The sequence below is a fragment of the Dendrobium catenatum genome, unplaced genomic scaffold, assembly GCF_001605985.2.
Source record: "Dendrobium catenatum unplaced genomic scaffold, ASM160598v2 fragScaff_scaffold_1639, whole genome shotgun sequence".
Lineage (NCBI taxonomy): Eukaryota > Viridiplantae > Streptophyta > Magnoliopsida > Asparagales > Orchidaceae > Dendrobium > Dendrobium catenatum.
Genome location: NW_021320101.1, coordinates 959,122 through 986,263, shown reverse-complemented (window position 1 = coordinate 986,263; position 27,142 = coordinate 959,122). Strand labels below are relative to the sequence as shown.

At 35.1% G+C, this 27,142-nt stretch overlaps 1 protein-coding gene across 2 annotated transcripts in view; it reads left to right on the top strand.

The window, feature by feature from the left end:
- Positions 1-26,705, top strand: part of LOC110110615 (probable transcriptional regulator SLK2) — a 31,247-nt gene extending 4,542 nt beyond the window's left edge. For both annotated transcript variants that reach the window (XM_020842191.2, XM_020842193.2), the window contains exons 6-11: positions 12,953-13,167; positions 13,273-13,341; positions 14,273-14,373; positions 24,588-24,681; positions 24,905-24,974; positions 25,666-26,705. In XM_020842191.2, coding sequence (XP_020697850.1) covers positions 12,953-13,167; positions 13,273-13,341; positions 14,273-14,373; positions 24,588-24,681; positions 24,905-24,974; positions 25,666-26,435 — 1,319 coding nt within the window. In that variant the 3' untranslated portion in view covers positions 26,436-26,705. The remainder of the gene's footprint in view (positions 1-12,952; positions 13,168-13,272; positions 13,342-14,272; positions 14,374-24,587; positions 24,682-24,904; positions 24,975-25,665) is intronic.
- Positions 26,706-27,142: the final 437 nt, after the last annotated feature.

Below are 27,142 nucleotides of genomic sequence, written 5' to 3'. Positions count from 1 at the left end.
TGCTCTTAATCATTTCCACACCTCTATTGGAATATCATCAGGTCCAACCTCTTTTTCTCACTTTATTTTCTTTAATATCTCTCTAAATTTGATTTTACTGATGTGATGATAAAAACAAAAATCTATATTTTCATTTAGGGTGCTAAGGTCACTAAAGTCAATCGTATTATCACAATTTTCATTGAAAAGCATATCAAAATATCTCATTCACCTTTGTTGAATATCCTCTACTAATAAAATACTTTTTGATCTTCATCATTAATGTACTTTACTTGAATTAAATCCTTACTTATTCAATTCAATTTCTTTGCTTGACTAACTTATACATATATCTTTTGCCCTCTTTAATATTTAATCTATTATATAAATAATTAAAAGCTAAATTCTTTGCATCACTTATTACTTTCGAAGGCTCCTTACGTGCATCTTTATATCTTTTTTCAAATTTTTGAGTTTTTATATCCAAAGCAATTTTTATAACAAAATTTTATATTTTTAAATTTTGCTTGCATATTTTAATTCAACAATCAATTATTTTTATTATTAAGTGTTTTTCCTTTTGATACTTCAAGCACATCTTTTACAATATTCTTAATTTCACGAACTATTTTTTTCCCATATAACATTAACTTTTTCATATATAGTTAGAATTTTAAGATCTTGAATCTTATTCTCAAAAATATTTTTGTTAGTATTCTTTAGATGTCCACATCTAACCCTAGGATAACATTTTATTTTATTTTTCATATTCCGCCTTTTCATCTTAAAGTTTAAAATTAATAAGTGATAATGGACTCATAAATTTTCACTTGGAATAACTTTATAATTTTTATAATCTAAACAAATTTTTTTCTTATAATAAAATAATCAATTTGGGTTTTACTATATTTATTTTTATAAGTGATGAGATGCTCATATCTTTTTTTAAATAAGATATTAACAATTATAAAATTATAAACTAGAGAAAGTCTAATATGGTCCTACCACCTTCATTATTCGCTCCAAATCCATAACCTGTTATGTGTGGAATCTGATTGTGTTGATCAATTGGGTTGTTCTATTGTCTTAGACCTCAAGTTTGTCATTCTTGATGGGGGTGCGAGGGGTTTACCCCTTGCATTTTTTTCGTACAACCCCCTGGTGCTGCGTACCTGAGCACGCCAGCACTAAGTTCCCGAGCGTCCCAACGATGAATGACTGAGAGTGGAGCACCGCAGCTGTCTAGATACTACACCGCACTACCGCAGTGGATCAAGACAGTGGTTCAAGCACTGCACGCTGCAAGACAGACTTGACGATTTTTTTCTCATTTTTTTGAAGGGTTGCGTCCCTTAGGATTATTGAACTTGACTTTCTCTTGTATTTCTGCATGTATGACATAGAGAACAGTGCATGTGAGAAGAAAAATAAGGAGAGAGTGAGAGAGAAGAGATATTTGTAATTATTTCTCCCCATTTTTATAGTGGATTTTTTGTTGTTGTGTGGCTTCATGGTTTTTTCCCTTAATTTGGGTTTTACCACTTTAAATTCAGGTGTCCTTTACTTTTCGCTTCTTTTAATTTTTTGTTTGTTTCATCGTTGTTGTGTTTACTCCTCATCCCCAACATAACCACCATGAATGTTTTTAAAATCTTCAACATGTCAATTTAAATATCCTCTACTAAAAACTCTTTTTTCAAGAGGTATTTTTTGTATTAATTCTTCTAAAACATTATAAAATTTTAATTTTGAACACATATTCAAACCTATTTGAGGGACACGAACACTTATAATATTAATAATCTTAACATTAACAATAATATTTAAAATTATAATTCTATTGCTAATTCTATTAATTTTTTCTATATTATTCTTCAAACTCTTATCTATAATCAATCTTACATCATTTCTAATACGACTCCTATCTGAATGCCATAGTTTAAACCATAAATTATCAATGTCTTTAACCTTCTCTCCATCTCATTTTGTTTTCTAAATTTATGAAATATTTATTTTTTATGAATCATAATATCTATTAATTCTATTAATTTATTTGTAAGAGAAATTTTATTTCAAGTTCTTATCATAATTCTAGTTTCATGGACTACTTTTCTTTACTCACATTCGTCTGTGATTTAGACCGAAGCACTTGTTTATTTAACTTTGTATCTAGGCGTTGCTGCGACCCTTGCACACTTCTTATTGTATTTAGACCATACAACACATCACTTACAAGGAACGCTTTAGTATTTTAACACAATATATTAAATGATTCATGTCATGATTATTCGATAAGTTTTACGCTTGCTGTCGACTATCTAACACAATCCTCAACTTTTCTCATCAAGGACTTAGGACTTGACAACGATAATGTTTAATGAAGGAGTATGACATTTATTCTTTTATATAATTTATAGTCATGTTGCTTTTGATATGCCCATTTGACTTGCTAATAATTTTGTATTATCAATGCATATTCTACCTTCCTTTGTTCATTGCATTAACCTTATATAAGTACTAGGTGCATCCGTGCATTGAATAATTCAAAAGGCATCACAAACTATTCACACAATTTTTCTTTAATATTAATTTTTTTATTATCATCTTTCATTTTCTAACTTAATGACAATTGTTTCTTAAATTAATTTTGGAAAATATCACAAAATTATTCATCATATTTAGCACATCATCCAAACAAGATGTAATTTTTTTTTTTAAAGATGATTTTGTTAATGACTCGTCTATCTCGCACAAATGTCGACTCTCCTCTCTCTTAGGTGTAAGTAGGGCTGCAAAGGAACTGAACCCAGCCGAGTATGTGAGTGTTCATGTTTGAATTCATTTATTATTAGCTTGTTCAAGTTCAGTTCGTGTTTGATTCGAGCTTTATTGTTTGTGTTCATGTTTGGTTTGTTTAAATCTTATCGAGCTTTAAACAAACTAGCCTTAACGAGCTATATTCGTGAACATATTTAGCGAATTTTTTCAAACTATTAAACAATCATATTCATGAATAAATCTAACGAGTATTCTCGAGCTATCAAATGAGTAAGGTCTAATGATGTAATATAATAAATTAATAATTATAAGGAAATTAAAACTACAACATATATTATAATATTTAATCACTTTAAAATTTATTAATTAAAAATAGTTATATCATTATGTTATAATCAATTAAAATATTTATATTATGTATATTTATCAATTTATAATTAAATATTAATCGAGTTTTTATCGAGCTTATTCGCAAGTTCTGAATCAAACACGAATCGAGCTTAATGCCGAGCATATTCACGAGCTTCAAATGATGTTGTTCGTGAACATAAATGAATCAAACACATTACTGTTCAAGCTTATTTATTTAAGGATCGAGTATTAAAAATATTGTTCAAGTTTTTTTGTTTAGTTAGTTAAACGATCACAAAAGAGCTTTAATCGAACCTAGCAACGAGTTGCTCGTTGAACGTTTGTTTTGCTTTCAGCCTTAGGTGTAAGCAAAGAATGTGCTGCACAACAATTGCGCTTTCATTAAAAATCCCTTTTTAAGTAATTCATTAACTTATCTCTAAAGTTTAGAATACTCGATTAGATTCATCCTATAATGAGAACAAATAGGCAATGATGACTATCTTGTGCAATACATATTTCATCACAATAACAGCTAAGATACAGATTACTCCCACATATTCTCCTTTATTTATTGCAATTTCACTCAAAATATGTTGCTGTTTTGGTTCTGATGTAGAACGGGTAGGAGGATGGCTGAGGGGAAACTCCAATCCCCGGTTCTTGACTTGGGAAGCAATCCGGAACAAGTAAGAGGAGGGAGACGGTGGAAACAAAACTAGAAAATCAAATTTCAGCCTGCTCTGGAAGAGGAAACTCACTCAGGAATTGCTGGACAGCAATTTACTGTGGTAACAACAGCCACTTGGAAGCTTCAGGTGGCTAGAAAATCAAACCCAATAGGAAAGTGGAGGTGGAGAGGAGAATTTGGAGAGGAGGAGAAGGGGCGGCGGGATCCAAGGCAGGCTGAGAGAATTTATTCCCTTGCATCCGTGAAGTGAATTAGGGAAAAAGAATAGGAAATTAATGGCTTAGAGAATTTATTTCCTTATTCACCGTCAGCCCAGGGAAACAATTAATGGCTTGGGCTTTGAATATCACGACTGGTACGAAGGAGGAAATTAATTTCCTTTCCAGCAGCAGGAGGAGTTTCAAATCTTTCCCTAGATGCCTTGATGAAAATTCGGCCAATCAAGAGGAGTTAATGAGGTGATTTAATGTTCCCAGATTTGAATTTAAAATTCAATTGAATTTAGAATTCAAATGAATTTAAATTAAGAATGACTTAATGGAATTTTCTTAATGTAAGGGAATTAAAGAAAGAACCAATTAAATCCCTTTCGAATTTGAAATTCAAATCGGATTTAAAAATGGAAACTTTCCAAAAATAGCTTCCATGAATTAGGAACGATTTCGAATTTCAAAATACAGGATTTTGAATTTGGAGTCAACCCCAAAATATGTCAAATTCAAATGAGTTCTAATAAGGAAACTTTTCAAAAATAGCTTTCATAAATTAGGAAAGATTTCGAATTTCAAAATACATAAATTTGAATTTAAAATCAGCCCACAATATGTTCACCCAAATTAGGCAAGGATTTCAGTTGGGATGAGGTGGTGGATGGTGGCCGGCGGCATCCAAAGGGGTGTTTGGCCGTTAAGTTGAGGGAGGAGGAAAAGATGATTACGAGGAGCAATACGACAATGAATACAAATACGGAACAAAATAAAAACAAAAAGATAGAAAATAAACGATAGAAGATAAAAACCGCGAGCCTTGGACTCTTCTAAAGACTGACGGGTGATTCTTTGCCCTTCTCCAAGGGATTTCAATTCACGAGCCCGGACCCATCCTGCGGTTGGTGAAAACTCTGATTCCTTTCCATAGGAATCTCACTAACGCTCTCTCCCAAGAATACAAGTGTGGACACAAATTTTTAATATCAATTCTTCATCCCCATTACAATAGCTAAAGGCCCTATATATAGGCCACAACATGAGAAAAATCAAAAATTACAAAATTGCCCCTTGGGCCATAACACTCACATAAACTATCCTAGGGGTAAAACATGAAATACATTAATTAAGAACTAAAATTCATAAAAATAAATCATAATTGAAGGTTTAAATTATAGCTGTCGATTTACGACGACTCCTGTGATAGATGCGCCAAATCTTCGTACCGATGTCCGCATCAGGTTCTTTTATATATTTCGACTTACTTTTAGGCTTTATAACTACACGTCTTCCATTAGTCTTAAAAGTATATGTATTAGAGTTCCTAAAATCAGTAACATCTAAATCATAAAAGCAATGTCTACTCAAAATTATATGAGCAATGTCCATGGGCATCACATCATACCAAATTGTATCATTATAAGTAATCAACAGCATGAGAACCAAACATCTCTGAGACAAAAAATAAGAGTTTTATCTACCAATGACATCTTTTATGATTGTGGATATTATTTATATTTTAAATTCAAGCGATATTTGGTAAACCTAAACACCACATTCATGCAACTACACTATTAATTAAAAGTTTGCAAAGCTTCTTCTCATATTTGAAATAGGTTGGAAAATTGTAGCTCTCTTCCAATCATATTCAACCATAGGAGCATCTATGACTTAACACATGACATTCAAAGAATCATAAATTAAAATATCCCCGAATCATAGATTTTCTCATTAAACACATGAGCATTATCAAAATTATTGATTTAGTATTATCCTCCATATTCATATGCAAGTTTCTATTAGGATATTACTTAACATAATAATCAATTAATTGACACTTAAAAAAACACATATCTTGGCAGAAATTTTAACCCTATATGCAAATTTAGTTAATTTTCCTTCAGCGTCTTTATTGATTATATTGTTAGTACATTTAGATTTAGTAGGTGTAACAGATTGAATTTGATTGTTTTAACAAGATGCTGTACTCTTTTAATACATTATAACTTAATGAGACACTAAAAAATTCTAACATTACTCAAAATGTAATGTAAGTTGAAAACTATATTCAAATGATGGAATGTTGTGATGTATATTCTCTCTTAGTATTAGTTTGCAAACCAAACCTAAATCTAGAGAGTATGATTTTTGGATCATCAATGATCTTAGAATGCAACAATAGTTCTTTAAATTTGTTAATGTATTACATAAACATTTTGATATCTATTTTTAATAAATTAAGTTTATCATGCAATGATGCAAATGATCCAACACACAACAACAACAACCATTTATCCTACTATGTGGGGTGACATCGGACCGGAGGGGGCTCGACGACTCCTCGTCGACGATCCGGTGGCTGAGCTCCATGGTTGGCCTAACAAACAGAACTATGACCACCACCTGAAAGAACGTCAGGATACATAACAACTTTAAAAGGAATTTATGAATCATAAACTAATTATCCTCCTATTATTTACTAATCAGTTATTTATGCACAATTTGGGCCATAAGGTTGGCTACACCAACATCAAGAAACAAATAAAAGAAAATTACATATAACTGAAGTTTATAACAGAACCCGAAATAGGTTACAAGCACAGCTCAGGCGTTAGTCTACTGGGGTAGGAAGAACTTCAAGCTCATAAGAAGATGTCCGGTTGGCCACCATAAGGAGGTGGGTGTGGTTGGCTAAACCGGTCTGGATAGTTCCACTCGGTGTCATTCTCCCTATCTATGAGAGATTTCAACATCAGCTGGAGTTGATGACAAATGCGATAGCTGACAAACTCAGAATATGTCTTTATAATCACCTTCAAACGACACTCTTCAAGAGTTGAATTGGACTTGACATCAAACTGATCAACTATGCAAAATCGACATCCACAATTATCGTCTAGAAGGATTTTGTGTCGGAATGCATGAAGGTACCAAGGTGGTTGTCGTGGTCAAGTTTGGTCATACCAATTTCACTATCAATGAAGGGGAGCATATTTATTATTTTATCAGGAATGATATGAATGACTAACTCCAGAGGTGCATCCACCTTGCTCGTGTCATCATCATATTCTAGTTGATCAAGATCAAGAACTCCACCGAACAAGTCATCATCATACACGTCGTATACAAGTTCATTGTAGAGAGGCAAAGACGGCATTTTCAACAACAGATCTTCAAATTCTTTGAAGTTGGACTCGATCGAGGGTGGGGTGGAAGACTAACGAGGTGGCCCTTCAAACACATCTTCGTATGTAGAAGATATTTGATCATCTGAGATGCCCTCGTTATCGTCATCAATTCACAAGGATTTGGTTGGAACGAGAGATCTTGAAGCAATCGTGGCAGCATACTTGCCTCAAACACCATTAAAGTCCCGGCCAAGGGGGCACAAATTTTTCCTTCGTTCAATCCTTGACAATCGTAGTTTGAGTCGGACAATTTCTTGCAGAAGATCTTTGATTTCTTCTTCTTGCAGTGGTTGCTGCAACGTCCAACGAGGCCACATCTTGCTCTGTTCTTCAAGAACACAGTTGACTGCAAGCTGTCGAAGGCTAGAAGATGGAATGGGGAGGAGAACGACCGGGACTACTGCAACAAGAAAGCATGAACTGATACTGAACTCATGCGGTAATAACACAAGATCCTGGCTCCAATCTATTACAGTGATATTTAATTGCGATTCAACCACCAATTGAGGCTGACGCCACTGAGGCCGATTCGCCATCGAAGATCAGGTCGGGTGAACGAGACGACTCGCTGAACCTGTCGGACCGTGGATGGCCTCCGACTTGGATTCTTCCGGCACTGGAATTTATGGGCTGGTAGAAGCATGCCTTCACCATCTGAAATATGTTCGTGATACATAAAGATACATGGAACTATCCAAGAAACAAATTCTTCTTATTATCAATTCTTAAAAACCATTGTCTAGAGGAATTAAACACAATATCTTGTCTTCAATCTATTACAGTCTTCAATCTATTACAGTGATATGTAATTGCGATTCAACCACCAAATGAGGCCGGCGCCACTGAGGCCGATTCGCCATCGAAGATCAGGTCGGGTGAATGAGACGACTCGCTGAACCTGTCGGACCGTGGATGGCCTCCGACTTGGATTCTTCCGGCACTGGAATTTACGGGCTGGTAGAAGCCTGCCTTCACCATCTGAAATATGTTCTTGATAACATGGAACTATCCAAGAAACAAATTCTTCTTATTATCAACTCTTAAAAACCACTGTCTAGAGGAATTAAACAAACAAAACTATCTCCGGCATCTTCCTGCTCTGATACCAAATGACACCATACTGGAGGGGGCTCGACGACTCCTCGTTGACGATCTGGTGGCCGAGCTCCACGGCTGGCCTAACAAACAAAACTATGACCACCACCTGACAGAACGTCAGGATACAAAACAAATCCTCCTTCCCCGGTAGTATGACACCGGAGCTGAGCTGCTTAAAACATGTTAACTTCAGGCTAGCTTAATTCTATTTGGTAGTTTATATGGTTGTATATGAATAGAGCTTTCTTCTACTGAGTTTAACCTATTATGTTGCTACATTTATTTATAAATACTTAACAAATACTTGTAATATGGCAGATTTTGAGATGAATAATATTTGAGTTGAGTTTTGTGTCTTTTCTATATCCTGAAGTATATTCAGGTGGTGGTTTCTTTTCAAGGAGTTCTTGGAGTTGTGTCTGGCGATGGCGACGATCACCGGATCGTCGATGAAGAGTTGTCGAGCCCCTCCGGTCCGGTGTCATGGGGTGGGCTGCATGAATTCGTTTTCTCCATTGTGTAATAGTCAAATTCATTTTAAGATTTAATAAAAAATATATAATTTTTAATATTTTCTAATCAAGTTTTTTTTTGTCTACCTCTATCTTTCTTAACATACACCGGATCTGAGACATCTATCAAAATTACAAATGAAAATATTTTTCTTTTAAAAGCTCTTTCATTTCTGCTCATGTAGCAAGCTCCTTTCCCAACCTTTCCCTTTATTTTTTTTGGATAAAATTTATCTTACTTTGTTTTATTTTAAAAAATTTCACTTGTCCTTCATCATATGTGATTTATTATTCAAAAAAAGGTTATCTAAATACAACACTCGACCAACAAAAAATTTGGAATCAATTTACCAACCCTAATATGTAACACTTTAATTTTAATTTTCCTTTTTTATGCTATTATCTATTTCAAAATTTTGTCATATATGATTTCAATTACCAACATTGTTATACACCTTAAATTATCTATTATGATTTTTTTTTTAAAATCTCACTAGTATTATTGGAATCTATTTTAGTTTCATGTGCATGAAGTTGATTAGCTTTCAAATGGAAAGTCATTTTTGAATCATATTAAGTGCATCACTTAATTAATTTTAACTATTCAACAATTCAACCAATTGATTTTGCACGGTTATCAATATCTTATCCCTTTCTTGATTTAGCAAATTACCTTACAACTAGCTCCACTTTCAACTGACATGTTGACACAACCCAAACTTTGATACTTTTTTTTTAATGTTTGGCAATTTATGATTAGGCTTTTCTAATAAAACTAGAATAATGCAATATAAGTAAATTTTACAAAGAAAATTATGATTCACATTTCCTAAATCATGAAATAAGTGAACAAATTGATTTATGTATATGCAAACAATAAATACGAGAATTAAAGTTCGTATGATAGTATAACGAATAAATCAGGAGAAAGCTGATGGACCAATGGATTTGATTGGGAGAGAATTTGGAAGTTTCCTAATCAAAGAGGAAGCTATTTATGAATGTTCTTAATCAAAGGAGAATTAATTTTAATTACAATTAGGAGAGAATTATTTAGGACAAGGGGATGAATTAGGAGATGTTTTTTAATTAAAAAGGGCAGATTTGGGGGTTGATTTGGAGGGGATTAATTAGAAGATGTTTTTTAATTGGAGAGAGCAGATTTGGGGGATGATTTGAGAGGTAATTGGGGGAGAGCAGTTTTGAAATATGTTGTTTATTGTTTGCTATAAGTAGTAGGGTTTATATTATATTTGGTATGCCGAATTTTGTGAGTGTTTGCTGTCCACTATTTTTGTGAGGAATCCTATCGACATCTAGGGTTTGAGAGAGACGGTCCTCTCGAAAGAGGGCCATTGCATCTTATTTTTTTGTATTTCCTTTCTTATCAATAAAAATCAGTTTGTTGAATTTGTATTAGTTCATTGGTTGTTTTTGATATCACGACGTATCAAATTGGTATCAGAGCACTTTTTTGGGACCTATGATAACAAAGAAGGTGGAGGTGTGGAAAGAAGGATGGAGCAAATCAAATGTGATGTGGAGAAGAAGAGCTCAACTATGGAATATGTAAAACAAATTGGGAAGGGTGGAGGAGATGTTAAGGAAGCTCATGAAGATGCAATCTGAACCTTCAATGGCGGTTCCGATTGCTAAACTTAATCAAGATTTGACCGGGATTCCCTTGGCCGAATCTAAGGGAAAGGAGATCGGGAGGAGTCGATGAGGGAGGATCGGAAGATGGAAATTTTGGGGTAAGAAGAGAGATATCACCTTTGGAGCCACTTCTAAGGAGAGGAAATGGTGAAGGAGTGAGATTTTTGGTGGACATGCAGAGTTTGGAAGGAGAATAAGATATGGAGAAAATAGAAGCACAAGATATGGTTCAACCACTCCAACAATATCGAGAGTTGTTCCAGTCAGTTCAGGGATTGCCTCCTCTGTGGGAACACGAGCATGCTATCATTTTGAAGGAAAGAGTCTCATGTATCATTGTTCATCTGTACCGTTCTCCCCAATTCTAGAAGTATGAGATCGAGAGATTAATCAGGGAGATGCTGGAGGCAGGCATCATTCAACCTAATGATAGTCCATTTTTCAGTCCAGTGCTTCAGCATCAGTTTCCTTTGTTCCACCTTGAGGATAGGGTGACACTTTGGGAGGGGAGTATTGATGGACCGACCAATTTGATTGGGAGAGAATTAGGAAGTTTCCTAATCAAGAGGAAGCTATTTAGGAAGTTTCTTAATTAAAGGAGAATTATTTAGAAAAAAAATTAATTATAATTAAGAGGAAATTATTTTGGCCAAGAGATCTAATTTTAATTATAATATGGAGGGGATTAATTGGAGATATTTCTAATTAAAAAGGATAGATTTGGGGGCTGATTTGGAGGGGATTAATTATGGGTTGTTTCCTAATGGAAGAGGGTAGATTTGGGGGCTTATTTGAGGGTGGATTTGAGAGGGAATTGGGGGAAGGCTGTTTTTAAAAATTTGTTGTTTATTGTTTGCTAGTAGTAGGGATTATGTTATATTTGGTATGTAGAATTTTGTGAGTGTTTGCTGTCCACTATTTTTGTGAGGAACCCTAGCGGCGTCTAGGGTTTAGGAGAGACTGTCCTCTCAAAAGAGGACCATTGCATCTTGTTTCTTTGTATTTCTTTTCTTATCAATAAAAATCTGTTGTTTGTTGAGAATTTGTATTGATTCGTTGGCTGATCAAAAATTCGAACCATGTAAAATAAGCTAGTAATCATAGTTTAATTATAACAACTTATTTCTCTACTGTGTTAAATTTGCACAAATCAAAAGCAATTGTAAGACAGCTGTAAGTTATGTTGAAAGAAATGATCATGCAAAGAAGTTATTAAATAAATCTAAGCTTCATGCCAGTACAACAAGATGACTCTTCCAGAATTAGGTAGTTGTATTTGTACCACATTTGAAGGAATTGCTTATCCAACTTCCACAAACAAGATTCTAAACTAGAAGCAGAAAGTTTATTAAATTACTTGCCTCATAACATCTATTTATAGATTCATCATCTCTAGATTAGTAGATATGGTTGACGCAAGATCATCCCAATCTCATTTCAGATAACCATCAAGTCTCCATTGTGGTCTTATCTAAAATGCAGAAATTAAAACAGCTTGGAAATATGCTTACTTGTTATGAACCCCTGAAATAGAACTGAAGGAGCAGCAGCCAGCTGTACTACGGTTCAAACTTCACACTTTCTTCATTACAAACCCTCAGGATTCAGCAATGCTGCAAAAGCTAATGCAAAAAACAAAACAACAGTTTGCGAGCTTCTATCTCTACTGCCCATTGGATCATAATTTGTGGTGAATTAATGAACCGCAAATTGCAGTATCTGAGGAACCACAAACCTGTAAGGCTGCTATAATGCTGCATCAGAAATTCTTTAGTCACTGCTACATCTAATTTGGTAAATCCGCATTTCTCATATCACATAATCAAGTTTTAGTACTGTTTAACTATAGCTCCAGTAGAATATAAGATTAGAGAAAGTCGCCTTAGATGGTTTTGGTCACATAAAACGGCGGCCTTGTGATGACCCGGTTAGGAGAGTAGAGGTATTAGATTTGACTTGTGTTAAGAAAGGTAGGGGTAGACCTAAAAAGACTTGGTTAGAAAATATTAGGAATGACCTTTCTTTATTAGATTTAAACGAGAATTTGCCTTTTAATAGGACTCAATGGAGAAAAAGGATTCATGTAGCCGACCCCACGTAGTGGGATAAAGGCTTGATGTTGATGTTGATGTTGATGTAGTCTTTGATGTGCCCACCGTGATCCTTGAAGATTTCAATGTACTATTCCTTGAAATGTTGAAAGAGAGAGGCCTTCTGTAATGGATCATCTTAGGTCAAGAATTCTAGCCTTCTGATGTCACTGAAACAGTGAGCTAGCACCCCTACCGATTTGACGCTTGAAAGAGAAAGTAGCTTGATTTTTGTACTTTGTATTCATTGATCAGTAACCTTTTATTATGATGTATCATTAATTTAGCTTAATCTTGTTTTTCATTATCTAAAATCTAATACTTCAGATTATTAGTGTTTTCAATTGATGTATTCCCTCAACCGCACCTTTTTTGTCATTTTAATTATTTTGAATTATGACAGAGGCTACATATGAAGTAATTCCTCGGCTTAACCAAATCAAATTTGATCATGGGGTTATTGATGAGCTTTTATATCTGGACATGCCCCACGAAAGCAGGCTTCCATCAGGAATGATGGTTTTGGAGTATGCAAAAGCTGTGCAAGAGAGTGTCCGTGAACAATGCCGTGTCGTGCGGGAGGGGCAACTTAGGATCATATTCACTCCAGATTTGAAGGTTTTTGAAAAGAAACTTATTTTCTGCTTGATTTTTTTTATGTTCTATATGTTGATGCTACGTTTAGATTAATCCATCAACATCATAAGTTGTTCTCTGCTTCAGATCTTGTGTTGGGAATTCTGTGCTCGCAGTCATGAAGAACTTCTCTCTCGTAGAATGATAGTTAGTCAGGTAACAGAATGCTTATTTGTAAATGCATGTCTAACTTTCAAGTTAGTTTTGTAACGAATTTTAACCTAAACAACTATGTTCTCTGGCATTCTTCTGTATATTCCTTTCCCCAATTTTTGGAACAATTATGGAAAGTATTGCGTTTTACTTCTTTATTTCTAGTTAAATTTATTATTTAATGTCCCCGCAGAAATATTTCTTTTAGCCGCTGGTTGCTCATAACCTTATTTTTTGAATTTACACTTTCCACTGAGAATCAGCTCCCTTTAATCTGGCAGCCGTTGAATCAAAATCATTGGATCTGCCCTATACCTTGAAATGGCTACCCAAACAAGTCTATAGGCTTTCTATACACAAAGACCATTGTTGTTTATTATCAAGGACTGACAAAATCATTAAACTGACACTAGGAGGCGTCTTTTTTGTTTAGTTGAATTTGGATCTCTTTGAAGTGCAGCTCAGGTGAAGGTTCTTTCAACCGGTTCTTAAGATTGCAAACTCACGAAGTTTTTTTGGAAGATATTGTGTAAATTTTAGTCGACAGGGTTAAATTAATTTTTTTCCAAGATATTAATTTTGAAAACTAATTGTTTCCCATCTGTCCTTTCTTGTTAGCTTTTTGTTCCACATGGTGCTTGTTTATTATAGCATATCATTTATATTGATCTTGCTTTATATGAACTATGTTGATTTTAACTTCTGTTTTTTGCAACCGTTATAAAATAGTCAAACCTCCTGAGTGATTCATTCATTTATCAATGGCCATTTCATGCTTGCAGGAGGGTTTTACTCTTTAAAGTACCCTGTTTAGATGACATTTTCCACATTTCCTAACATTTTCCAGATTTCCTAACCCTTGCATGGTTATGTTCTTTGGAATGGTTTCTGATTTACTGAAGTTACTGGGTCTTTCACTATTTTGTTGCTGCAGGTGAACCAGTTATTGCATGCTGCACATAAATATCAAACTACTGTTAATGAAAAAGGGGCCTCTGCAGTTTCCGTTCAAGATCTGCAAGCCAGTTGCAATATGTGAGTTAAAGTGAATAATATACATATTCAAGTCTTCACTGATAATTTTTATTTCTGTTTTTTATTCATCTTTTGAAAAATATTGTACTGGAAAATTAGGCATGGTGTTAGTCAATATGTTTAGTTTCTCGATGCAATAGTCAAGTAAAGAGTAACCCTTGCAACCATATCCATCTCCCCAGTGATAAAAATATCCATGTTTGCACTTCATAGACCCTTTGATGATGCTTCTGTGAGCCCAAATTGGTAGTATTATATAAAAGATAACTATTCTCTAGATGAGATGTGTATTCTCAATACTTCTCATTTTGTTTCATCTTGTTTTACTGGTGATTTGTTCATGTGCTACAATCTACAGTTGGAACCGGATATGAAGTGTTAATTGAACCCAACTTGGAATGGTTTACTGCATTTATGTTGTTATTTATTTCTTATTCATTGGTCAAATATGTTTATGAGATGTGTATTACAATATTTTACAGTATTAAAAAGAGTTAGCTCTGTGATTCTAACCCCGCACTACAGATGACCACTTCTCAGAAACTTAGGATTGGTATCGGCACTAGGAGTTTATGGAACAAGGCCTTGAGCAAAGTCTATTCTTTGGTTCTTTGTGCTACGTTTCTGATAGGAAGTACTTGTAGTTCTCGAGCATTTCCTATAAATATTCGAAAAACAGTGAGCTTTTTCCACAAAATCCACACAAAATCACAAAAATAGTAGATAATTTGTATTACTTGATGAAAGAGAAATGGAAAATAGCAAGATACACTTGATCCTCTATTCAAGAGGAGAATCGATCTCTCTAAAATCTCTAGACGCAGCTAGAGCCCAAAGGAAACCTAAAATTTAAGAGATATCAAATTTCAGCCAAATTCAAGATGCCCTAAGCCTAGGAGAACAAAGTATTTAATGCATACAAATCAAAAGGAAATCCCTAAACAGTCACTACATTCAAAATTCTCTCTCAAACCCCTAAAAAAAATCCTTCCAAACAAGTATCCCGAAACCTGCGGCCCGTTCGGTGCGTAAAGGCAGGCAGAAAGTTCCGCCTGTTTTGCATGAGCCGGTCTCGTCAGGCCGGCTGGACCGGTCTAACCGTTTCACTTTAGCCGTTTGAAAATCTATTCTAGGAATTATCATAAAAAAGTAAATAGAGTTTGCTCTGTGAATCTAACCCAGCACTACAGATGACCACTTCTCGAAAACTTAGGATTGGAATCGGCACTAGGAGTTTATGGAACAAGACCTTGATGAAAGTCTATTCTTTGGTTCTTGTGCTAAGTTTCACTTTAGTCATTTGAAAATCTATTCTATGAAATATCATGGTGTAACCTAAATTCCAAAATCAAATAGGAGAACACTAGGATAAACAAGACACCATTTTCAGTAAACAAAAGCCAACAACAATAGAAAAAAAACTTAATAGAAACATATGTAATAGAACTACTAGAAAACTTAACAAAAACAAACTAGTATATAAAATAAATTACCCTCAGACCAACCTTAAAAAAAAGAGGTCACCTTACATGCAAATATGAAAATTAAGTATTGGTGCTCCAAGGAAAAATCAAACCAGTGGCTCGCCACATAAATCTTGATCCAACACCGGTCGGCACTCCTCTGGCAAATACCAATAAACCGGCCAAACAATACACCACACTCGCTATATTTGGAGAAGAAGGATACAATTGGAAGGGAAACCGTGGAGACATGAAATAGATAGAAGATTAGAAGAAAAATTAAGTAGAGGAAGATGGTAGCTCTCAAACTAGGAAGAAAAACCCCCAGGTTTAAAGAAGATTTCATACAACAACCAACCCCCCACCAGCATCAAACATCTCCTGTATATAGGGGAAAATGAACCCAACATCCTCATAAATGTGCCGCCCCCAAGCATCCAATAGGAGCCAACACAACATAGAAAATAGCCAAGGGAGAGGAACAAACAACACAAGGAGCCAATAGCTGGAAATTCAAGCAGAGAGGATCCAAAATTTGCTTTGGAACCTGGCAAAAATTCCAATAGCCACCAAGCCATAATAAACAACAACCAACGACCATCAAGCCATAATAAGCCAACAACCAAACAACCAAACAATCAAGGATAAATGGGCCAAGCTCAATAAGGAAATATTAGCCCATAAATAAATGTCCACTTAGCCAAAGGAAGCAAGCAAATAAAATCAACATGAGTGAAAAAACCAAAGGAGAGAAATTACCTAAGAGTACCAACCTAGCATGTTTATCTGTTGTCTTTCATGGTATATAAAATCCAAAATTACATAATATTCAAAATATAAAATACAAAATAAAAATCATTGATTGCATCATATCATAAAAAAGTAAACAGTTGTTTGAGGTGCATGATCACATTTTTTTGGGTATCTTTAGCATTTCTCCTTTGGTATTTTGTCTTTTGTTTATAGATTATTGTTTTGGTAGATGGTTGTTTGGATGTATATCTTTTAGTGCATTCAAATATTTAAGTAAATATTGTGGTTGTGAATAGGACATTGTTAGTTCTGTGTGGAATCTGATTGTGTTTAATCAATTGGGTTGTATTGTTGTCTTGGACCTTAATTCAGTATGTTAAGCTCAGTGGGGTTGTAGGGGGTCCTCCTGCTTGGGTTCGGGTATTTTTGTATTAGTATTTTTTTTCTGTACAGTGCTCCGGCGCTGCTTAGGTTGGTGTAAAAAGACATAGAAGAGGAGTGTTGTCGTGCTACAAACCTCGGAGCTGCTAGGGAGCATTGTGAGCTCTAGACCTGACACTGCGGTGTTGTGGTGCAAGCTAAAATCAGAGTGGGAGCGCCATGACGCTCCAACTTGGCCTCACAGTGATGTGAGGTTGGTTCGACAATTTTCTATATCGTTTTTCATTAAGGGTTGTGTCCCTTGGTAGTTTATATTGTATTTCTTTGTATGTTATAGTGTGAGAATGGTGAAAGGGTAAAGAGAAGCAATAAGAGTGAGAAATAAAATATATTTGTACTATTTTTCCAAATTTTCATAGTGAATTTCTTGGTGTGGTGTGGCTCCGTGGATTTTTTATGATTTTGAATTTTTCCACATTAAAGCCTGGCGTTCTTTCTTTTTTGTTGCATTTTTTATTTCTTGTTTGTTTCATTGCTTTACTCCTAAGAACTGGTATTAGAGTCACGTTCTTCATTTCTAGTGGGAAATGGTTGATGAAACAAGATATAAGATTGAAAAGTTCAATGGTTTGAGCTTTGCATTTTGGAAGATGCAAATTGAATATTTGTTGTATCAGAAGTTGTATTTACCGTTAGAAGGAATCACCAATAAGTCGAATTTAATGACTATAGAGGAGTGTGAGGTTCTTGACCGGATTGCATTAGGTTTGATTTGACTTTCACTTTTTTTATATGTTGCATTCAACATTATAAATGAGAAGACTACAATTAATCTCATGGTTGCATTGGCTAAAATGTATGATAAGTCATTGGCTTTAAACAAAGTGTTATTGGTGAAGTTATTCAATATGAAGATATTAAACAACGCTTCAATGACATAGCACTTGAATAATTTGACACTTTGATGTTAATTGTGTTCAGTTGACATTAAGTTTAATGATGAGGTGAGAGCGTTTCTGTTCTTATCTTCATTGCCAAATAGTTGGGATGGACTAGTTACTACTATGAGTAACTCTTCAGGAAGTTCAAAATTAAACTTTGATGATATTTTGGGGTTAGAATTTAATGAGAGGTTCGCAGGAAGGCGAATGGTGGGTTTTCAAATTCTGCTCTGAATGTTGAAACAAGAGGTAGGGGTTTAGAGAGAAATTGATGTAGACAAAGGGGGGTCAACTCATGTCCAAAATAAATCAATTTTGGCCTCTCTCGAGTTTACAAGCTCAATCAAAATTGAGTTGAAATTTTAGCTCATTTATGAGCTGGTCTTTAGTTCACTTATTTAACTAAGGGTTAGCTCATTATTAACTAATATTTTAGTTCATAGTTATCTTTTTATTAATGTAATTTTTATTTTTTTTTTTGTGTTTTAATTATGTTTGTCTCTTGGAATTCCAAACCGGCTTTTGGAATTCCAAGATGTGTTGTTTTCCATGCCGTGGCTCCTTAGCTTCCACCATGAGCTGCTGTTTTCTGTGCCTTTGCCCCTTGGATTTCCGGCCGGTTGCTGGTTTTTCGAGCCTGGGAGTTTTCCTGTGGCTGTGGCGCCTTGGTTCCGTGCGGCCTCCTTGGCTCCCGTGGCTGCTCCTTCGGTTCTTGGGCTTGGGATATTTTTCTGTGAAAAGCAATAGGGTTTTAATGGTTTGTGATGTTTGAAATTCCAATGAGAATTCATTGTTTGTGTCCTTTTGTATTCCCCTTTCATACCTATAAATATGAGGGGCTTGTTATGTTTTAAAATAGTGAATGTTATGTGATTGATTTTTGGAAATGTAAACCTGCGGGTTTCATTGGAAAAGCTTGCGAGCTTTGTCCACCTTCTTTCTCATCCCCTCCGGAAATCTTGCGAGCTCTTTCCAACCTTTCATCTCGGCTTCTAACCTCTTTCTTCTCTCCGCAAGTGCCACTCCACCTGTATCCCTCTTCTAATTGTAAAGCAATTTTAGGGTGTCTTTAATTTCAAGTCAAGATTGTAGGTCGTCGTAATTTTGTTTTTTTTTTAAATTTCTAAGTCGGTCTTAGATTTGAAATGTAAGAGTTTGTTCTAATATCTCTAAGTAAATCTCTTCATTTTGTGTCTCTTCTATTACCTAGTATAGAGTCTCTTTCACTTTTTGTGATAAAAAAATATAGGGCCCCCTATATTTTTTGATTGCATCAGAAATCCAAGTAGAGGGAGATCTAAGTCAAGGGTAGAAAAGTCTACTACAGGTAGAGTGAAAGTTGTGTGCTGGAATTATGAAAAGAAGGGTCACTTGAGAAGGGTTGTACTGTTCCAAAGAAGGCTAGTGGTGAAGTTCAAGACAACAATCACTTTATAAATGTATCTGTAGAGGAATTTTAGTCAGATTCTCTGCTATTGTTTTTGGATAGTACTAAATATTGGGTTATAGATTTAGGTGCTTCATTTCATACAAGTCTTAATAAGGAGATGTTCAAGAACTATATAGAATGTGATCTGGGCAAACTGTTTCTTAGAGACAAGTCATGCAGTGTTGTAGGACAAGGAGATGTTGATATCAGAATGTTAGATGGGTCAACTTGTAGACTCAAGGATGTTAGGCATGTTCCTTGTCTAAAGAGGACCTTAGTTTTTGTGATTCAACTTGCAAACGCAAGCTATGTGACATCATTCACAGGAGATTCGTGGAAGGTGATCAAATGAGCTATAATTATATCTCGTTTTAGTATTGAAGGCACATTTTATGTTATCAACAAAAAATCAGATTCTATTGGAGTAACTAATTCAGATGTTGATGGAGGTCTTTGGCATTGAAGGCTTAGCCATAAAAGTAAGAAATGTACACTTTACTTCTTATTAGAGAAAAATTTCCTGGTTTAAAATCTATACATCTAGATTTTTGTGAAGATTGTTTATATAGCAAGCAATAAAAGGCGAGTCTTTCAAAAATGGGTTCGAAAGTAAAGTCAAAGAAGCTTGAGTTAACACGTACTGATGTAGCGGATCATGCACCAGTTTCATCTATAGGAAGTTTTCTATATTTTGTCACTTTATTTAATAATCACAATAGAAATATGTGTGTAGTTCTTAAAACACATGTCATATGTGTTTGACATTTTTAAGAAGTGGAAGACAATGGTTGAGATTGAGACAGGTTTAAAGCTTAAGTGTCTCAAATCAGATAATGGTGGTGAGTATTGTGATAAGAAGTTTAAGGAGTATTGTGCTTTGAATGAGGTCAAGCATAAGTTCACTATTCTAAGAAAATCATTGCAAAATGGTTTTGCAGAGCACATGAATGAATTATCACTGAGTGTGTCAGGAGCATAAGGCTGCATGCAAGTCTACCCAAATAATTTTTGGCAAAGGCAGTGAATACTGCTATTTATCTTATCATTTGTGGACCATTAATTCCTCTTAATGAGGGATTATTTGAGGAAGCCTAGAGTGGCAAGCAAGTAAGTTTATCACAACCCAAAGTTTTTGGTTGTTCATCCTATGTTCATATTGATGTCGGATCTAGGAGTAAGCTTGATCCAAAATCTATCAAGTATACATTTATTGGATATGATTCATATGAATTTGACTATAAGAATCAGAAATTCATCAGGAACAAAGATTTTAAATTCAATGAAAATGAAATCTACGTGGATAGAAATGAGACTTATGTAGATTCTTTTAAATATATTAAGATAATGGATGATGAGATTAAGAAGACAAAGATGATGAAGCACAAAGGGTTTCTCGGACACCTGCTACTGAAGTTAGGAGATCCAGCAGAACCTCAAAGCCAGTACAAAGATATTCTCCTTATACTATCTATTGCTAACAAATGGTAGTGAGCCAGAGTGTTATGATGAGGGCATTCAAGTTTATGATTTAAAGAAGGGAGAGCAAGTTATGGATGATGAGATGCATTCACTTGGATTGAGTTAGACTTGGGATTTGACACAACTACTAGATGGCAAGAAAGCATTGCAAAATAAGCGGGCTTACAGACTGAAAGAAGAATCTGATGATAGCAAAAATTATAAGGTCAAACTTGTAGTTAAAAGTTTTAAGGAAGGTGTAGATCACACTAAAATTTTCTTTCAAGCGGTGAAGATGACTACAATTAGAGTTGTACTGAATATAGTAACAGTGGAGGATTTACATCTAGAGCAGATGGATGTAAAGAAAACATTTCTTCACTGTGACCTTAAAAAAAACTCTACATTATGTAAATTGTGGGATGGGTGGTGATAAGTAAAGAATATTTGGTGTATAGGCTCAAAAAGAGTCTATATGGGCTGAAGTAATCACTAAAAGATAGTGGTATAGAAAATTTGATTGGTTTATGTTAAATAATGGATATATGAAGTGCTAGGCAGATAACTGTTGTTTCTTCAAATATTTTGATAACTATTACATTATTATGCTTTTGTATGTGGATGCCATACTGATTGCAGGTTTAGATATGGAGAAGAGAAGATGTCTGAAGAAGCAGTTATCAAAGGACTTTGAAATGAAAGATTTGGGTCCAACAAAAAAACTTCTCGGTATGAGAAGTGGCTGGGATAGAAGTGCAGGTATATTGAAGTTATATCAAGCTAAGTATGTTTAAAAGGTGATGCAGTGATTCAACATGAGTGAGGCAAAACTAATTTACACTCCCTTAAGTAGTCATTTTCTGCTATATATGGAACAATTGCTTAAATCTGAACCAAAACAATAATAGATGGAGAGGGGTCTGTATGCTTTAGCAGTTCGAAGTTTGATGTATGTTATAATCTATACGAGACTAGATATAGTATATGCAGTGAGTGTAGTCAGCAGATTTATGAGTCAACAACAACAACAACAACATCAAGCCTTTATCCCACTACGTGGGGTCGGCTACATGAATCCTTTTTCTCCATTGTGTCCTATTAAAAGTCAAATTCTCGTTTAAATCTAATAAAGAAAGGTCATTCCTAATATTTTCTAACCAAGTCTTTTTAGGTCTACCCCTACCTTTCTTAACATAAGTCAAATCTAATACCTCTACTCTCCTAACCGGGTCATCGGAAGGCCGCCGTTTTATGTGACCAAACCATCTAAGGCGACTCTCTCTAATCTTATCTTCTACTGGAGCTACTCCAACCTTTTCAGGTATATGCTCATTTCGTATCCTATCTCTAAGGGTAAAGCCACTCATCCTCAGCAGATTTATGAGTAACCCAAATAAATTTTATTAGAAGGCAGTTAAGTGGATTCTCTGGTACTTGAGAGGATCAGTTGATAAAGCTCTTTGCTTTAGAGATGAATGGGTTTCCAGGTTACAGAAAATTACCGTGCTCTCATCAACAATAGAAGTTGAGTGTATTGCTATCACTGAGTCTAGTAAGGAGATAATATGGTTGCAAAGTTTTATGGCTGAACTTAAACATGGAACAAAGGAATGAAAATTTGCATAGTAACAACATGAGTAAAATTCATCAAGCCAAGAATGTTGCATTCCATGCCAGGACGAGGCACATTCAGCTTCAATATCATTTCATCAGATCATTTTTGGAAGATAGCCAGATATCTTTGGAGAAGATTCATATGATCAAGAATCCTGCAGACATGATGACAAAGACGGTGATAATTGATAAATTGAAGCTATGTGTAGCTTTAGTTGGTCCTTGTCTTCATGAAGGTTTAGAGCAGAAGTTGGCCACACCGTAGATATTATGATTGGTGTTATAAATCGGGAGAATAATTGATTACAATCAGTTTCCAAGTGGGAGATTGTTAGTTCTGTGTAGAATCTGATTGTGTTTGATCAATTGGATTGTATTGTTGCCTCAGACCTCAATTCAATTTGTTAAGTTCGCTAGGAGGTTGCAGGGGGTCCTCCTCCTGCTTGGGTTTTGGTGATTTGCACCAATTTTTCCCTTACAGCACCCGGGTGCTGTGTACCTAAGCGCCTCAGCGCTATATTGTTTGGTGAAAAAAGATAGAGAAGCAGAGTGTTGTGGCGCTGCTAGGGAGCACTACAGAAAACCGTACTCGGCGCTACCGCGCTATCGTGCAGGCTGAAATCAGATAGTGGGAGCGCCGCGAACGCTCAAACTTGGTGCCGCAATGCTGCGAGGTCGGCTGTGCGGTTTTTTTTTTCTTATTTTTCCGTAAGGGTTGTGTCCCTTTGTGGTTTTTATTCTATCTCTTTGTATGTTCTAGTGTGGGAATGATGCAAGGGTGACGAGAAGCAAGGAGAGAGTGAGCAAGCAGATAGATCTATACCATTTCTCTTAAATTTTCATCGTGAATTTCTTGGTGTGGTGCGGCTCTGTAATTTTTTCCCGTTTTTGAGTTTTTTTCACGTTAAATCATGATGTTCTTTGACTTTTTCTTTCCACCGCATTTTTTATTTCTTGTTTGTTTCGTTGCGTATTTTACATTCCGCCCAACAGAAATGTCTCCCATTAGCAGTTTTATCATTAGACAAGTGTCTGATATAAAAGGTGAGGACTTTGATAAAGACATGAAGACTTTATCTGGTTTAATGTAATTTGGAGGAAAGTAAATATGTTTTACCTTAATAATTACATTTGTGATGTTTGGCTCACTTGTAATTAATGCAAAGTATAGTTTAAAACCAAAACACTTGATTTTTTTTTTTTTTTTTCATAATTCCCTCGTAAACCCTTGGTGGAAAAGGAAGACACGTTTTTGTAGTGCTGCCGTTTGAGAGAGAAACTAGCCTATAGGTCATTAGAGAGTAGGAATTGAAGGTTGCCATCCTGTTATATCCCAAAAAGAACATTGATGATATCCTCTTCTATACGGTTATAGACACCGACTCTTGTTTGTTTGTGGAACATTTTGTCGAAATTCTGCTGACTATACTCCAATCTTCGCTGAAATTCAATTACCGAGTAAGATGAAACTTGGTGATGTAGGATTGGTAAGCATTGGATAGTCACTAATTCAACTTAGGATGAAATTTCATAATGAAAAATAGTTAGCAAATATAAAAATTCAGCAATGATGAAATTCACACTATAAAAGACAATCCGACATGTAATCACATTCAAAAAAATTTCAATCATGTGGATAAGCCAGTAATTGAACAAATTGAAGAAAAAAACAATGATAGATCTTCCGAAAAGGAGAATATAAAGGGAGCTGAATCTTACTATCAAACCAAATCTTGCTAATCTAATATGGGAGAACGCAGACGGTTCTTAATAGATTGATCAGCATTGGTAAATTTTTACATTTGGAATGAACCAAAATAAATAAATAAATAAATAACATCGAAGACAAATTGCAATCATAATGAACACAAACTTTCAGATTTACAAAGTGGGAACAGTTTGACAATGGTGAACTCGGACATGAACAAATCAAATACTCATAACATTAAGGTTGTATTTACTCTTGCATTTTTGGGTTTTTTCTTTAAGCATCTAGGTGAAATTACTTTTCCACTCAATTTCTCAACCAAACAATTGTGTTGAAGTTAATTTCAATTAACTTCCTTTATCATTTCATGACCATTTCCTCTCATCAATTCTTTGAAAGCAAACATCGCCTTAATAGCACAGTTTAAATAGTCAGATTTAATGCTTGGCCACACTTTTTTCCTTCAGGTTTGTGTCAGCAGGCCGTCAACTGGCAAGAAATGTGGAGTTGCAGTTACTAAATGATCTAGGTTTTCCCAAAAGATATGTTCGATGCTTGCAGGTACTTTTAGTATATGTGGTCTATATTTATTGTTGTTCTGTTTGAGTGAAAGTTGATGGAAGAAATTCAGTTTAAACTTTTAACATAAAATAAATCTATAGCTATATTAATGTAATTTTAGTGTCTCTTTCTTTACATCTGCATCATTGCTTATTTTATAACTATCACTTATTTTTAAATGTTATTATGTATGATTTCAAGCCATCTTCCTATCAATTGACAGATATCCGAAGTTGTTAACTGTATGAAAGACTTGATTGACTTTAGCCAGTCACACAAGATGGGGCCTATTGGTATGGCATTTACTTATATCTCAGAATATATTAACATTTGCACTGCTTTAGTAATGTTCCTTTGTAATAGTTTTTGAGAAAGATAAAAATCTGTGGGACAATCCAGTCTTGAGTGTGACCTTCAAGGCTCAAGAGTAGATAATAAGCTGATCAGCTCGGAAAGGATGCTAATAATGGTTCTTTTAGAATTTCAAAGAAAAGTCAAATGGGTCCTAGACTATTTGTATGGGTCTATTTTAGTTCTAACTAACTAATATGCTCAATTTAGTCTCTTGACTATTAAAATATGATTCAAAATAGTCGCCATTTTGAATTATTTTGAATCAGATTTGACTATTTTGAATGAGATTGAGGAGTTCCCGGACTATTTTGAATCATAATTGGGGAGTCAAAGGACCAAAATTTACACTTGAGATAGTCCCGGGCCTAAAACCTCCCCTCATAAATAGTCATTGAACTATTTTGACAATTTTCTGAATCCATTGATGATCCATATCTGAACAAATTCAGCAAGGTTTAAATTGTGCGGTTTATCGATCATCAACCCCACCTTTTTGAATCTTATTTGCTTTATATTAAAAATTTTCCCCCATTCAATTAATTTTGTAGCTTGTGTGATTCTCTATTTAGCACAAAGAAAGAGTTAAACCTCTTCATTTACAAGCTCTTTGTTTCATCATCCAATTTGCAGATAGTCTGAAAAATTACACTCAGCAAGCTGCAGCTAAGCTCCAAGCCCAGAAAATGAAGGTGGAGCAGACAGATACTTCTCAAAATCTCCACCCTGACCAGAGCGCATTGAACAAGTTCATGGCCATACATCCTGGTCTTGGCAGGCATCAAGCAAATAACATATCATCAACATGCTTTCCAAACAATTCTTCTCCAGCTAACGGTCCAATGACCAATTACCAGAACTTACTAAGAAATCCCCCAAATCCAGGACATAGCCCCATGCAATCTGATCACTCTTCGTTTTCTGGACTCATCCAGACGCAACAACCCATGGCATACCAGGCCACTGGTCCTTTAAGCACCGGTGGCGGCCGAACATTTCAATATACTCCATCAACCAAGAACCAGCAGCAGCAAGATTTACAGGGAAAGCTACCCCCTCCAAGTAATAATGAATCGCCTTCTCAGGCAGAGATGATGAGTAAGGGAGCCTTACCCACTGTAAAAGACTTTGTTAAAGCTGAGGTGGGCGCCATGGCTGGGCCTGGCAAGGTATCAGCTCAAGTGCAGAATGGGCCAGGAATCTGCACTGGTGATTTGTCTAGAGAAGTCAAGAGAGTGATGATGCCTAGTAATAACGATGCTTCTAAACCAGCTGCCATGAATAATAGCTTCTGTGGGAGTACCAACAACTGTAATGTAAAGCAAGAAGTGTATGAAAATTTGAATCTCGGTGATTTTGATCAGGATTTGTTGGGAGAACTACTAGATGGCATTGATTGGTGATCCAGTTTCTGCAAGAAGGTGATATAATAAATAATTAACGAAGCTGACTGATTTCATAATTTTTAACATGTTTGCTGTATAGAAGCTTTGGAACTGTAGTTTTGAGTGGGGAGATATATCATAAACTTTCAGAATACAACGGGAGGGGAGGGGCTGACATTTTCATTGTTTCAGCAAGTTTCAGTCTGTCTAGAACTGTGAACAACAATTTACATAACAGTAGCTGTGTTTTTTTTTTAAATTACATGAACTCTTCTTTTTTTATTATTAGTGCTGGATTATGATGTCTTAGGGCAAGTTTGTGGATTGAGGCAATCTCTGCAAGTTTAGTTTATTTTTTATTTTATTTTATTTTTGTGCGCAATCTAGCCACTTCAGTAGGATTAGCTATTCTTTGTGGACGCCGAACGTCGTTTAAAGATCAACTAGAATGTGCCACATCATCTCTTGCTTGGTACCGTGGCTCAGTATTGCTCGGTACGACGGATTGTTATTGTTGACGTGGTGCATTCCGTTTGGTCTTCGGACGGCGTTCTACGTTCGGTCTTCACACAGAATAATTTCTCCTTCAGTAGGGCTAATGAGGTTGTTTAGAAACAAAAAAGGGTAGGATAGATTTTCTAGTTAATCAATTTATCTTGCGATTAGTGTAATATAAAAATTAATTAATTAATTAAAGTAAATTTAATGATTAAAAATTTATTTTG